The sequence below is a fragment of the Cheilinus undulatus genome, linkage group 17 (genome assembly GCF_018320785.1).
Source record: "Cheilinus undulatus linkage group 17, ASM1832078v1, whole genome shotgun sequence".
Classification (NCBI taxonomy): domain Eukaryota; kingdom Metazoa; phylum Chordata; class Actinopteri; order Labriformes; family Labridae; genus Cheilinus; species Cheilinus undulatus.
The window spans coordinates 43,230,541-43,246,168 of record NC_054881.1 but is presented as its reverse complement, the minus strand read 5'-3'; the positions used below and the strand labels follow the sequence as shown (position 1 = coordinate 43,246,168).

Below are 15,628 nucleotides of genomic sequence, written 5' to 3'. Positions count from 1 at the left end.
TTTCCCCTTAATAAATAAAATCAACATTTAGAAACTGCTTTTTCTATTTACTGGGGTTCTCTTTGTGAGATATTAAAATTGGTTTGATGATCAGAAACATTTAAGTGTGATAAATATTCAAAAACATCAGGAATCAGAGAGGGGGAAACACTTTTTCACTGTCCATGTCCATATTTACCTGATAAAGGCCGATATCTGCAGCCAGTGTGTAGGTCAGTGTTTATAACCAATGCAGTTAACAGCTGATATAGAGGCCAATATTTAACTCCAACATAGGCGTCACTTACAGCTGATGTAGTATTCAGAATCAGAAAAATCCATTCTCACTGCTGTAGAAACTACATGAGCAGATCTGAATGACTGTACAGAGACAAACTTTAAACCATGTGACTCTTTTGTGTCTTCATTTCAAATATTATTCCCCCAGAAAACCTTAAAAAGGGAAACTTTTGTTCCCTTTTCACCATTCAAGCTACCTTTGCCATTAATACCACGTTTTTCCTACTTTTTTTGCCCATTTTTGACACTTCCTTGCAACTTTTTTGCCCTTTTTCACTATTTTTTCTTCACATTTTCACCCATTTAAGCATCCTTTTGCCATAAAAGACCACTTGTTTCCTATTTTTTGCCCATTTTTGCCACTCTTGACTGCTTTTTGCCAATTTTAGTCACTTTTCACTCTTTTTTTGCCTCTTTTGGACCATTTTTTGCTGCCTGCAACTCATTTTTTTTGTCACTTCTCCCCCGTTTTAGTCACTCTCTGACCCTTTTTCAACCTTTTCCTCCCCATTTCACCCACTTTTGTTGCTTTTTGACCATTTTAGCCACCTTTAACTCATTGTTATTGCTACTTCCAGCTGTTTTTGCCCTTTTCACCACTTTGACTGTGGCTCTTGCAAAGGTATTTTTCAACCATGTGGCTCTTTGGTTGAGTAACACCACGTTAAAGCATTCTTTCTTTGGCTCTGCTGCCCCCTGCTGGTGGAAATTAAAGTTACACACAAATCCATGACTGCAAGACAGAACCAGAACCAGAGCTGGGTCCAGGGACTCTTTGTTCACATTTCAGTGTTTTTTCTCAGTAAAATAAAGAATAGTTCATGTTCATAATCTGCAACACCAACAGTATAAAGCTATAAATAATGATTCATTCAGGGTGAGTAAAAATATGCAGCTGAAAGTTTGTCTGGAGGCTCCTGATCATCTGTCAATCTTTCTAGGCCAGTGATACTCAACACGTGGCTCTTCTGTGATGATTCGGCTCTTCTGTGATGATTCGGCTCTTCTGTGATGATTCGGCTCTTCTGTGATGATTCGGCTCTTCTGTGATGATTTGTGGCTCGTCTGTGATGATTTGTGGTTCTTCTGTGATGATTTGTGGCTCTTCTGTGATGATTCGGCTCGTCTGTGATGATTTGTGGTTCTTCTGTGATGATTTGTGGCTCTTCTGTGATGATTCGGCTCGTCTGTGATGATTTGTGGTTCATCTGTGATGATTTGTGGTTCATCTGTGATGATTTGTGGCTCTTCTGTGATGATTCGGCTCGTCTGTGATGATTTGTGGTTCTTCTGTGATGATTTGTGGTTCATCTGTGATGATTTGTGGCTCTTCTGTGATGATTCGGCTCTTCTGTGATGATTCGGCTCTTCTGTGATGATTCGGCTCTTCTGTGATGATTCGGCTCTTCTGTGATGATTCGGCTTGTCTGTGATGATTTGTGGCTCGTCTGTGATGATTTGTGGTTCTTCTGTGATGATTTGTGGCTCTTCTGTGATGATTCGGCTCGTCTGTGATGATTTGTGGTTCATCTGTGATGATTTGTGGCTCTTCTGTGATGATTCGGCTCGTCTGTGATGATTTGTGGTTCTTCTGTGATGATTTGTGGTTCATCTGTGATGATTTGTGGCTCTTCTGTGATGATTCGGCTCTTCTGTGATGATTCGGCTCTTCTGTGATGATTCGGCTCTTCTGTGATGATTCGGCTCGTCTGTGATGATTTGTGGTTCTTCTGTGATGATTCGGCTCGTCTGTGATGATTTGTGGTTCATCTGTGATGATTTGTGGTTCATCTGTGATGATTTGTGGCTCTTCTGTGATGATTCGGCTCGTCTGTGATGATTTGTGGTTCTTCTGTGATGATTTGTGGTTCTTCTGTGATGATTTGTGGCTCTTTTATGTCTTCATTTGAAACATTATTCGCCCAGAAAACCTTAAATCAAGGGGAACTTTGACCTCAGAAATTATTCATTGCAAGTCATATTGCACATTGCATTGGGACCCCAAAATAAAGGAGCCAGAGACCGGGGACCCCCACTGAACCTGAAGAAAGTTGAACACAGCCTTGAAAATTCTAGAACAATCATGTGGAGACAAGGCCGTCCATAAAGGGGGATAAATGAGAAACCTTTCTGGGACCCAGCCAGACTGGGGGTCAGCAAAATCCTGGTCCATTCTAAAGTTAATCTGTGATATCCTTATTTTTTATTTAACGTGGAAAAAATAACCACTCTCATCAATGAAACAAGTCTCTCTTTAAATCATTTGTGTAGTAAATGGCCTTCTTAAAAATGTAAATCTATTTTGTTAAAAAAAAAAAAGAATTAAAATGGGTTAAAAATTGGAAAAAAAATTGGTTAAAAATGGTTTGAAAAGGAGGTGAAATGGGTCTTAAAAATAGCAGAAATGGGTTAGAAGAGGCAAAAATTCTAAAAAATGGCTGAAAAAAGGTAAAAAATGGGTTATATATATATATATATATAGTGCTAACTGAGAAAGAAAAAACAGGCAGATGGCAGAAATTGGTCAAACTGGCAAAAAACAGCATATCAGATAGTGAAAGGTGGTTAAAATGGGGAAAACTGAGCATACAATGTGGTAAAATGGGGTTAATAGTGGCAATAATGGGTCAACAGAGGTAACATTTGGCATAAGCGGCAAGAATTGGTTTAGAAGTGGCAAAAACAGGCAGAAATAAAGGTGGAAAGAGTTTAAAATGGCAAATGTAAGTGTTAAATGGCAAAAATGTGTTAAAATTTGTGGGAAAAAATGATGAAAACTGGTTAAATGTTGGCAAATGTTGGTGTAAAGTGGCAACAGTGGAATTTAGAAAATATCTGTAGTGTTTTGTAGGAATTCTGGAGACCCACTCTTAGTGTCTCGTGACCCCCAAGGGGGTCCTGACTCCGAGGTTGAGAACCGCTGTGTTAGACAACATGAATAGAAATATTTACATTTGTAGATTAGTGTGTTTCAGTAGTGGGGATGCTGAGCATCCATACTATTGATATTTTTGTGTGAATTCTTCTGTTTGTTTATTTTCTGGGTTGCATACTTTACTATTATTACATTACATTTTTTATTTTTTTATGTTTATTTACATACACCAGACAGATTTAAGGATCCAGAGGTTTTTGCTGCAGAATGAAGACGCTGTGATGCTCTGATGAAATGAAGCCACAGAATGACAGCATGGTTTATTCTTTAACACTGATGTTTGCTCGTCCTCTTTATTCATCTGTAATATCCTTTACATTCAGGAAGAAAAAAAGTAACAAAATAAAACTCATTTGCATAATTATGTTGAAAAGTTTGAATAAATCCTCCGTCTGAAGTCAATAACTTACAACAGCACTCATAATTCCCCCGTTCTCCATTAAAACTCCGTCTCTCCTCCGCAGTAGTTTGCATAGTCTCACATCATCAGCGTAAAAATCACTGAGAAATGTCGTAATAATACTCTCGAAGTCTGGGCTCCACCACACTGAATCCAGGACGCTCGTCAGATCTGAAACACACCCAGATAAGACGGATTATTCAAACTCAAATATAGGATCAATGAGGTCAATAAAGGTCAAAGGAGTAAAAACATAAATCCTATCAGAACTGAAATCAGTGAAATTCAGGTAGAAAGACTTCAACCAGCGCTGACTGATGCCTGAGGTCATGATCATTTACTGCCGAGCTTTGAGTCTAAAAGTGATGAGACGTTAAAACGAAAGATGTAAAAAGCTGACAGAGAAACTGACGTGGATTCAGATCCTCCATCTAGATCGGGGGTGTCAGACTCAACCACAGCAGGGGCCGGATCCTGGATTCAGGTCTAACCTGAGGGCCTAACAGGCCTTTTAAACCAGAAACTGTCATTTAAGTTTCACCAGTAATAAGACATGATATTAGCACTGATGAAAAATGATTTGACATTTAAAAAGTTAAAAAGAAAAGTTTAAAGGCTCACAATCTGAGAAAAGTACATTTAGTAGTTCAAAAAGGTCAAAACGTGAAATCGAAATAGAAAAATAATGTTTTTTTAAAGGCAAATATATTAGAAAAAAAAGTCAAAATCATGAGTTTAAAAGGTCAAAATATGAAATAAAATTTGTTATCATGAAATGATCCCCTAACACCTGTTGTATCATATTTGATGCATACTTTTATGATACCTCTATCTAATCAATTTGCTCAATAAATTACTCAAAAAAACTTCTAACTACAATCTGAAAAATGATAAAATGCCCTCAAGTCAATTATCAGTTACCAGAAACACCTAATGAATAAAATGAGACACTAAAAATATAACTGTTACATTTCATGGAAATTTAGGTTTTTTAAAATTTCAGTAGAAAGTTAATTTAAAATTTCAGTTCCAAAATTTTCTGGCTTTTATTTGTGTTTTCAGGCTTTAAGGGGTTAAAAGTCAAAATATGATTCAAATTTTTAAACTGTGAGTCTAAAAGGTCTAACTATGGGATTATGAAGTCAAAGTTTTAATATTTAAATACAAAATAACTGGTTAAAAAAGGTCAAAATATGAATTAAAAATTAGAATTATGAATCTTAAAGCTCTAAATATTCTATGAGAAGGCAAAATTATGAGTTGAAATGTTCAAAGTATGAAATTAAAGTCAGAATTCTAAGTTTGAGTCCTGATTGTGAGATGCTAAGTTGAAAATGTGAAATTAAAACACAAAGTAAATTCTTTTCCCACATTCCTGACTTCTTCTCTAAATATTTTTACTCCTTACTTTTTCAGATTTTGTGACTTAACAAGGAAATCTTAAACCATCAGGATAAGTTCACATTTTTATACCTGAGTAAATCTGCAGACCTCAGACTGATGTTAGAACAGAAATATCAGATCATCTAAGGGGCCGGATTTAACTGTTCCAGGGGCCGGATTCGGCCCCTAGGCCTTGAGTTTGACACCCGTGATCTAAAGGGAGGGTAGGAGTCAGACTGTGCTCACATGGTCTGTAGAGATCTGGATCAGCTCGGTAATAGGAGTCGGTCTTAACGGCTCTTTGTTTGGTCCCAGTTTGGCTTTTTAAATGTGGATTAAAAAACTAGAAAATATTAATGGAAACACTGATCTAAGAAAATAAACCTTTAGAGGCCAGAGACCAAACCTATTGTACCCCAGGAGCTAGCGCCTGTTGGCCACTTTCCTTTCCTTCTTTCTTTTTTGTTGATTTTTAATCCACATTAAAAAGCCAAACTGGTTCTACAGATGCAGTGAAAGACCCTGATCCAGAGTGGACTAGGTGTTCTTTAGAGAGTTGGACTGACTTGTAGGTCCAGCAGGTCTTCATCAGGTCGTACATCTCCTGAGGACAGTTGGCCGGAGAGTCCATCCTCTGTCCGCTCTCAACCATCTGCAGCACGTCGTTTCCCTTCATCCCCTGGAAACAGGAAGACGCAACGATGAGAGGAGAAAGCAGCAGGAAGACACTCGGCTCTCTGAAAAGTTGGACTTCCGTCCTCCATCGTCTCTACCTCAGCCTCTACACCTAACTCATCCTGGTATCAGGACGGGTCTTTGTCCTGTGATTGGCTGTTTCCACCTGTTATTAGTTCTCATTATTGTAGGGAAACACTGCTAACGTTGTAGTTAGCTGTAGAACAGAGCAGCCACACTGCCCCCTAGAGCTCTGGTGGTGGAATTACAGGCTGCTGCAGACACAAGCCTGAAGATGCTCAAAAATGTTTTCTAGAAGCTTTTTAAAAACTCTCTATCACTAAAATAATAGACTGTGTAGTTTCTAAATACATGGGATCAAAAAGCAGCAAAGTACTGAGCATTTCTGACAACCTTAGACCAAAGAACAGACGGAAAGAAAGCTGGAGATTTATTTATAACAGAGAAAAATAAAAGCTGAGAGGAGGAAGATTTAAACTCATTGACTCCATACTAATGATTGAAGTGATATTTCCCTTTACTTCAAAGAATCAGCTTTAAAAAGGTGAAAACAAACATCCATCTCTTAGAGCCGTGTTCTGAGGACGAGCATGAAGAAGTCCGTCAGTGAGCCGCCGCCGTCTTTAATTCACGTCACAGGAAGTTCTTACCCTGTACGGTTTCTGTCCGTAGGAATACGCCTCCCACATCAGCACCCCAAAACTCCACACGTCACTCTTGGAAGAGAATTTATAGTAAAGGATGGACTCAGGAGCGTACCACTTCACCGGCCACTTCCCATGAGCCTGAGCCTGAGAGAGGAGACGACACGTCAGACGGTTCTAGAAAACTAGACAGATAAACTTTTTGAAAGAACCTTTCAAAATAAAACACTCTAGGCAACAGCCCACAGACCCCACAGAACCTTTCAAAATAAAACACTCTAGGCAACAGCCCACAGACCCCACAGAACCTTTCAAAATAAAACACTCTAGGCAGACCCCAAACATGTCATCATTAAAACAGAGAAGAAGATCAGAGGTCTAATCTGGGATTAAATTAGAATTTTTATGTTTCAGGAGTAGCTACACTAATGGTAGCTCACTTTAGTTACATTAGCTTAAGCTAAAGCTAACATATCTATGCTAACTAAACTTTACTGCATAAGCAAATATAGCTATGTTAGCTTTGGTAATGTGAGCTTTTGCAAACACTGCTAAAGCTAATGTAGCTGTGTAGATAACTTATCTATGTAGTTTACATAGCTGCTTTGTAGGCTAAGCTTTAGCTACGTTAGCTACATAGCTATGTAGCTCCATTATATATAGCTAAGTTAGCTTCAGGAATGTGAGCTTTAACAAATGTAGCTAAAGGTAACTTAGCTACACATGTACTTGCCTACATAGCTTACATAGCTGCTTTGTGAGCTTAGTTTTAGCTACATTTGCTATGTCAAATAAAGTAGCTACATTATCTCTGGATGGGTTAGCTTAAGCAATGTGAGCTTTAGCAAACATAGCTATAGCTAAGTTAGCTACGTAGATAACATAGCTACCTAAATCAGTGGTTTTAATGTTTTTCTTGCCTGAGGCTCAGTGAATTTATACCCATGCAGCCACAGGAACACAGGATGCTGTCCTCTGCTGTTTTATAGTTAGAGTAGGAATGTAAGGCTGTACAAAGTCCTAACGCCACAGCATTTAAAACTAAAGCTTAGCTTTAGCTATGTTAGCTACGTAGCTGCATAAGCTTTGTAGCTTAGGCAGCTAGCTAAGCTTGCTGTGATAGAATGGTGTCATGGAGGAAGAACTTTTCTCCTGTATCACACTGTTGACTACTAAACCTGGATGTTGCTACAGTAGCAGAGGCCTTAAACATGAGGCAGCTGGGAGGTTTTACCATGTAGTAGTTCTTATCCTCAGCTACTATTAAACCTGGATGTTGCTACAGTAGCAGAGGCCTTAAACAGGAGGCAGCTGGGAGGTTTTACCATGTAGTAGTTCTTATCCTCAGCTACTACTAAACCTGGATGTTGCTACAGTAGCAGAGGCCTTAAACAGGAGGCAGCTGGGAGGTTTTACCATGTAGTAGTTCTTATCCTCAGCGATGGCCTTGGACAGACCGAAGTCGCTGATCTTGGCGTAGTGCTGCGTGACCAGCAGGACGTTTCTGGCCGCGAGGTCTCTGTGGACGAAGTTATTCTCCTCCAGATATTTCATCCCCATGGACACCTGGTGGACGAGCTCAGTGATGTTCTTCATGCTGGTCTGCCTGCAGAGGGAGGAGCTCTGTTAGCTTAGCTACCACGGTCACTGTTCATCAGATATTCAAGTATCTTTTGTCTTCATTCCTCTGCTGTATGGCTGCCGTCTCTCAGAGCCAAATCTCAAACCAAACTGCGTAACGTACTTGTGTTTCTGCAGGAACTTGTTGAGCGGTCCGAGCTCGGCCAGCTCCATGACCAGCATCAGGTTCTCGGCCTCACAGATCCCGATCATTCTGACGATGTAGGGGTTATCCAGCTGCTGCATCACGTTAGCTTCTCTCAGCATCTCCTCACGAACCGACGGGTTGTTATCATCGTTCTTCAGGATCTTTACTGCCACCGGTTTCTGCGTCCTGGTAGGAAGAGAGGCAGATTCATATTTCACTTTTAAAGGCTGTAAAACCTGCAGGCATCCAACAACAGACCCTGGTTCCTTAAATACAGAGGGATTAATCTGGACGGCTGCTGTGTGCGTGCTGATGTGATTTTGTGTGTTCTTCATACTTCCTCATCTTGTAGATTCCCTTCATGACCGTCCCAAAGTTCCCAGAGCCCAGTTCTCCGTCCTCCAGCAGGAGATGGTTTCTGTCCACGGTGGCGCTCCGAAGTTCATCGGGGTCGGCGTACGGACTCTCGTACACCTCAGTGTCCATCGGCATTGCCTCTGTGTGACGGATTAAAACATTACAGGATAAAAGATGGAGGAGAATATTACTGATGCATTTCCTCCTTATTGTTTATTTAGATCAGGGAAGTCAGACTCAATCACAGCAACGGCCAGATTCTGGATTTGGGTCTAAGATGAGGGCCTCGTAGGGTCAACATTTAACCATTGAGAATGATTTTAAAATTAAAAACTTAAAATCTGAGATTAAAGTCAAATTTATAAGTTTAAAAAGTAAAAACATGACATTTAAAGTCAAAATAATGTTTTTAAAAGGCAAAATATGAGATAGAATACTGAAACTATGATTTTTAACACTTAAACATCAAACAAAAATTAAAATTCATGAGTTTTAAAAGTCAAAATATGAAATAAAATTTAAAATCACGACTTTTAAAGGTTAAAAAATGAGATAGAAGTCAAAGTTAGGAGTTGAAATGGTCAGCAAAACTGAGATAAAAGTCAGAATTATGATATTTAACAATCAAAATATGAGATAAACATTGAAGTCATGAGTTTAAAAAGTCAAAATATGAAATAAATTTCAAATTCATGAGTTTAAAAAGTCAAAATATGAAATAAATTTCAAATTCATGAGTTTAAAAAGTCAAAATATGAAATAAATTTCAAATTCATGAGTTTAAAAAGTCAAAATATGAAAAAAATGTGAAAATCATGAGTTTTAAAAGTCAAAATATGAAATAAATGTGAAAATCATGAGTTTTAAAAGTCAAAATATGAGATAAATTTCAAAATCGTGAATTTTAGAGGAAAAAAATGAGATAGAAGTCAAAGTTAGGAGCAGAAATGGTCAGCAAAACTGAGATAAAAGTCAAAATCATGATAGTTAACAATCAAAATATGAGATTAACATCAAAACCATCAGTTTAAAATGACAAAATATGAGATTAAATTTCAAAGGTTGAAAAAACAAGATAAAAGTCAAAGTTAGGAGTTGAAAAAGGTCAAAACATAAATAAAAGTCATAATTATGACATCAAATGTCAAAAAAGGGTTTAAATTTAAAATTATGGATCTAAAAGGTAGAACTATGAGATAAAAAGTCAAAGTTATGAGATTTAAAGGTTAAAATATGAAATAAAAAGTCAAAACCAGAACTTTAGTCATAACTGTGAGATGCAGAATTGAAAACAAAGAGAAAACACTAATTTCTCCTACTTTCCTGACTTTTCATCCAGTTATTTTTACTGTTAACTTTTTCTAATTATTATGACTCAACAAGGATTTTATAAATAATGCAGGTTAAGTTAACATTTTTATACTGGAGTAAATCTGCAGACCTCAGACTGGTGGGCCAGTTAGAATAAAAATCTGATCTGATGGGCCGGGATAACTGCACCACGGGCCGGATTTGGCCCCCGGGCCTTGAGTTTGACACCCCTGATTTAGATGAAATCTCTGACTTTTCTGCCAAAATAAAGAAGAACAGAACAAATCTGCTGTCTGAGAGCTCGGGCCTATCGCCTGCTCTCTTTTATTAATAGAATTATATATTTATGTGTGTGTGCATTTCTGCAGCATGCGTGGAGCGTGCTCTTCAAAGTTAGCTACTGTAGCTTCAGCAGCATAGACTGATAACTCCGTTGTTTACTGCATGCTTTCTTGTTTTAATGAAATGATCTTACCTTTAGCTGCTCCCTGATCGGAGGGCAGTTTGGTTTCATACGGGTTGTTATCGATTTTTTTGCGTCGAGATGAGTTACTCTGTTGGCCGGTTTTAAAGGAGAGAAAACAAAACGAAGGTTAAAAGTGTGCTCTGCTGAAAATGGACCGATGAGTGATTCAACACTTGAAACTCTTGTAAAGCTTTACTGTTAAAACGGCGCCTGTATCACAGTGATAGACTTTCATTTTGGGCCAAACAAAGAATTAGATGTTCCTCATAGGCACAGAGCGTGTGCAGCATGTCTGTCTGTTTCACTGCGACACCTGGCATCCATTTAACAGCGCATTATGAAGCTGTTCATACAGAGGGGATAGGGGAAAGAACATAAATGCACTGAGGGGCAGGTGTGTAAAGAAGAGTGCTGCTTTTGCACATGCTAAACCTGTGCAAAAGAAAAAAAAGGACAGCATCACATCAGCACACAAATAAGTTTGGTGAGTAAGGATTTAGAAGAGCTGCAAGCATAAATCAAACAGCCATGCACATGTCATGTACATGAGCGCCCTGTCCAGCACTCATGCACATGTCCCTGTGGAAGTGTGCTTTTCACAGCCTGAGAGGAGAAAACTACCTTACGCTCACTAGCATGATATGATTATTTAATTCAGCCTCATCCTGCCCTCCATGTTTCACTCATCGTGCTTTAATCCTAAAAACCTAAGTGCCTAAATGTAAACAGTACTATTAAATATCTCTGTGTGCACAAACATATTTCTAAAAGTAGTTAAAATCCTTTAAAACCAGCTCATTTACAGACTTCTATACTTTTACTCAAGCAAGAGTGAAGACTGTGAGAGTAAAGAGAACAGTCCTGCATGGGAAACAGTTCTGTAGATCTGGGTGTTCTCCTCTCAGGCTGCAAAGATGAACTCTGCAGCTCTTCTAATCTCATGCTTCTATCTTATTTCATACGCCTGCTCCGTGTGCATGCATGTAAATGAGGGATTGTTCAAAGAAATCTGCAGAATTACTTCTTTCATTTGCAAATAAGCTTCAGTGGGAAAAGCCAGTGCTAATTACCACAGGTAGTAAAAGTGAAGCAGTCTATCAGCATCAAAACTCAGGTGTTAAATCAGTGCTCTTTCTACAGGAGCAGCTTCAGTCCTGACATTTTCCAGAACCTTCACCATGTCCAGCTGCAGCTTTGGGTCAAGTTTTGGATAATGATAAGTCAGCTAAAAATGTGCTTTCTGCATCACTGCAACAGCAGTGCTGAGTTTTTCATGCTGTAATCTCTGCACAAATATCAGATCTGCCTCATGAAAAATGTGCAAAGTGCACATTAACAACTGCAATCCATCAAAGCAACTTCTTCTGTGGTTTTGGTGCAAACAGAGGGAAAATAGCACAAGCTAAATCTGTGCAGATCCTGGTGCTATTAGAGCGTGTAATTCATTCTTTTCTGGATCTGCCTCATGGATTACTTTAACTCATCATGCATTTAAAGACGGGGAGTGGAACGAGTCTCACATCAGATAAACTGAGACTCATTTCTTCATATCGACATTTTCACGGCTAGATTGAACAAACAGAACGTCCCAAACCCCTTCTTTAAAAAAAAAAAAAAAAATGTAGACAAACTAAACCCAGTTCACATCAAGGATCGTTTCTGAATCTCTAGCATTGAGAATAGAGGGTCAAAATGTTGCTGCAAGTGCACAAAAGTCCGAAAAATAAAAAACAATTAAAGCCGTGAGCAGCAAAAAGCTTCAAAGTCTGCAAAGAAAGTCTGAAGAGTGAGGCTGCTTCCTCAAAGACCAAAATCCTGCTGATTTTGGTCTTTGAGGAAGGCTGGGGAAAAAATGTTGGGAACCACTGCTTTAAACGGCTGATCTGCAAGAAGATTTCCTTATTCTGCTGCCTTCATTCATCTTATCAGTCTTTATATGTGTAGCACTAATTCATCCCCAATGTTATCTGCAGACTCGGCACAAACAGGGGCAGATCTAGACCGCCCTCTCTGCTAAAATAAAGGTCTAACATCAGTCTACCATCAGAGCAGCCCTAAGAAACATTTAGAAAAGTTAGAGAGGAGAGAAACTCTTCCTTTAACAGGCAGAAACCTGGAGCAGAACCAGACTGATGATGAACACACCTCTGAGGAAGAAAGGGATGGAGGGAAACACAGAGAGAGGGAGAAGAGAGACGTGTGGGGAGAAAAGATGGAGATGCAGAAAGAGAGAAAGAAGGGGGTATGCAGATAAAGAACAAGAGATGCAGCTACAAAAAGATGGAGATACATGAAAATAAATGGGGACATTTTAGGACAGAAAGAAAGAGAGGAGGGTGATTGAGAAAAAAGAGATGAAAGAAGATGTAAAAGAGAGGATGATGCAGAGAGAGGCAGAAATGAGGAGGAGGATGCATAAACTAAAGAGGGAGATGCATGGAGAGAATAGAGGAGGATGCAGAGAAAAGAGAAGAGAGAGATGTGAAGAAAGAAAAGAGGAAAATTTAGAGAGAAGATGCAGAAAAAGAGAAGATGGAGAAGAGGGGGATGCAGCAAGAAATATGGAGATGAAGAAAGAGAGAAATGGGAGATGCAGGAGGAGAAAAAAGACAGGACAGTGATATAGAGAAAGAAAATGAAATTCATGACAAGAGAAGAGGGTGATGCAGAAGAAAAGAAGATGCAGAAAGAAAGAAGGAAATGCACAAAAAAGAGGGGGGTGCAGAATAAGAGAGAAGATTAAAATGCATGAGAAGAAAAGAGGGAGATGCAGGATGAGAGAAAAAAGGGGACAGAAAAAGAAAAAAGCAATGCCTTTGTCTGCTGCCACTGTGTGTGAGTCATTAACCGTCAACATGACCACATTTTTAACCCTTTAAACACCAAATATTTATAACAAACCTAAGTGATCTCTAAATTATTATCTGGCAGCTGTGTAGAATGGGGATGAATCCTTCAGAACCACAGAAAAACTCCCACATGCTGCACAGAAACATTCTGCACACTAAGGCTGTCAGACCGTCTAGACTGCTGCAGGTGCAGGAGTTCACCTGGCAGGTACAGACCGCAGCAGGAGTCTTTGGAAAAGGACAGACATGCGGGCCTGCTAGGACCTGGCCTGGTTGCAGTAGCAGTGAGGATCCTCTGGGTGGCGTTAGATTGTCATTGCAAGATCAGGTGTCAGAAAGGAAATAAGCAGCGAGGCGTGCTCTTAAAGAAACATGGGTGAAAGGACGACTCGGGTGTTAGTGAGCACATGAAGCCAGATCACAGCGGGGGGGTTAAGGTGGGACTGTTAAAGGGGGCAGGGTTCTCATAAACAGGCAGGAGGAGATGAGGAGGGCTAGTGCACCTTAGGTAGGCCCGGTATGGGGATAGTTCTGAGTTTGTCCAGAATTCCTGCAGCACCTTGCTAAAAAAATCAGAGAGGTAATCAGACGGCGACCTGCTCAGGTTCAAAACATGCATGAGATCATTTCAGAGGACACGGATGGAGGTGAAAGGTTAGATCCACATTTAAACTCTGAGTCATGGGACTGACTCATCAGCTGCAGGATAAAGAAACTCTGAGTTTATACAGTCAGACATAGAGCTCAACAGTGACCCACTGATCAGATACAGACTTAGATTCATGTTTTAATGAGGATCTCTTCTCTGGGATGAAGGAACTACAACTCCCACAATGCTTTGCCATTCATAGGCTCAGAAGTCAGATGTCAGAGCATGAAATGCCGTCACATCCGAGCTGACCGCACTCAAAATACCACGAGTGTGTAATTCAGAGCGCCAAGGTTCCTCCCTGTTTCCATGTGGGAATTCTGACTTCATGGAGATTCAGGATGGCACATCTCATCGGCATGTTGGGATGTCGGCGTTCCAAATCAACTGAAACGTCTAGTTTTTGTCATGAAAAAAGGCTGCTGACGAACATTTTTAGTCATAGTTTTAGTGGACATTAACGCTGGTCTGTGACACTCTAGGATTGTGGGTAGTGTAGTCCTTTTCCCTGAGATTGTCAGGTTGATATACAGACGTGTCTTCTTCAGGAGCGTTTCCATCCTTTCTCTCTCAGGAAGCTGGTTCAGGTCTACCGTGGATGTTTACGGTAAAAAACCAGATCCTCTATAGCAGTGGTTCTCAACCTTGGGGCCGGGACCCCCTTGAGGGTTGCGAGACACTGAGAGGGGGTCTCCAAATGCCTTAAAAAAACTAAGAATATTTTTTTGATAACACCGCTGCCACTTTAGACCAATTTTCCCAAACATTAACCCTTCATTACTTTTTAACGCCAAGTTTAGAACATTTTTGCCACTTAAACCCATTTTTGTCCATTTTAAACCCTTTCCACCACTGTTCTGCCTCTTCTAAACTAACTCTTGCCGCTCTCTGCCTATTGTTGAATCTGTTGACCCGTGCCTGTATCAACCCTTTTTTGCCCATTTTAACCAGTTAACCCATTTTGCCAGTTTAGATCAAGTTTTCATCCCATTCCACCTCATTTCCAGAAATTTTTTGCACTTAAAATCTGTTTCAGCCACTTTCTATTCCCATTTCACCACTTTTGTTCCACTTTAACCCAAATATATTCTTAAGAAATCTAATTTCACCACCTTTTCCACCATTTTTTGCCATTATTAACCAATTTGAACAATTTCTAACTCACTTTAATTATGTTTTTTAAATTATTATTATTTATTTTCATTTAAAGAAGGCCATGACTACACGAATGAATAAATAAAGATTTTTTTTTTTTGGTTATTATTCAGGCCAAATATCAAATATGGTTTTCTCAGCTTAACTTCACAGTGGACCATGGTTTTGCTGACCTCCATGGGCCCCCAGTCTGGCCGGGTCCCAGAGGCCCCCCATTGCTGGCCTTGTCTGCACTATTCTAGAATGTTCATGGCTGTTCAACCACCTCCAGGTCCAGTGGGGGTCCCGGTCTCTGGCACCTTTATTTTGGGGGTCAGGGGCTGTAAAGGTTGAGAACCCCTGATCTACAGAGGAATGAAGGTGATCTTTACTTGAGGAGCCTCACTGAGCTCTACAGAAACATCTTCATGGTTCCGTACAGCAGAACAGACCGCTCACCAAAATGATAAAAGAGATTTTTTCTCACCACCTTCTCGTATCTTTGCGAGTTTAACAGCTACAAAGATTTTTCTGTTATAAGAACTAAAACTGTGGTAATGAAGAAGCTAACAGTTAATCCAACAGAGTTTAAAAGAAATCTCCATCTGAGGAAAAATGTTCATATTTCTAAACTTGTTTTTTAGCGTCAGTGATTTGTTGGAGAGAGCTTCATGTCAGTCTCACAGCTGAACGCCTGATTATGAAACAGTTATCAATAATGCATGCTACTTATCTAAAGGTCACATATTTGACCCTT

At 39.6% G+C, this 15,628-nt stretch overlaps 1 protein-coding gene across 4 annotated transcripts in view; it reads right to left on the bottom strand.

The window, feature by feature from the left end:
- Positions 1 to 3,344: 3,344 nt before the first annotated feature.
- syk (spleen tyrosine kinase) overlaps positions 3,345 to 15,628 on the bottom strand; it is a 58,208-nt gene continuing 45,924 nt past the window's right edge. For 3 of the 4 annotated variants that reach the window (XM_041810980.1, XM_041810979.1, XM_041810978.1), the window contains 8 exons: positions 13,592 to 13,651; positions 10,249 to 10,327; positions 8,443 to 8,602; positions 8,082 to 8,291; positions 7,754 to 7,943; positions 6,344 to 6,484; positions 5,564 to 5,676; positions 3,346 to 3,785 (listed from right to left, as the gene is read on the bottom strand). In XM_041810980.1, the coding sequence (XP_041666914.1) occupies positions 3,713 to 3,785; positions 5,564 to 5,676; positions 6,344 to 6,484; positions 7,754 to 7,943; positions 8,082 to 8,291; positions 8,443 to 8,602; positions 10,249 to 10,327; positions 13,592 to 13,651 (1,026 nt within the window). In that variant the 3' untranslated portion in view covers positions 3,346 to 3,712. Of the gene's footprint in view, positions 3,786 to 5,563; positions 5,677 to 6,343; positions 6,485 to 7,753; positions 7,944 to 8,081; positions 8,292 to 8,442; positions 8,603 to 10,248; positions 10,328 to 13,591; positions 13,652 to 15,628 lie in introns of all 4 variants that reach the window. The other variant, XM_041810981.1, reaches the window with a different exon arrangement.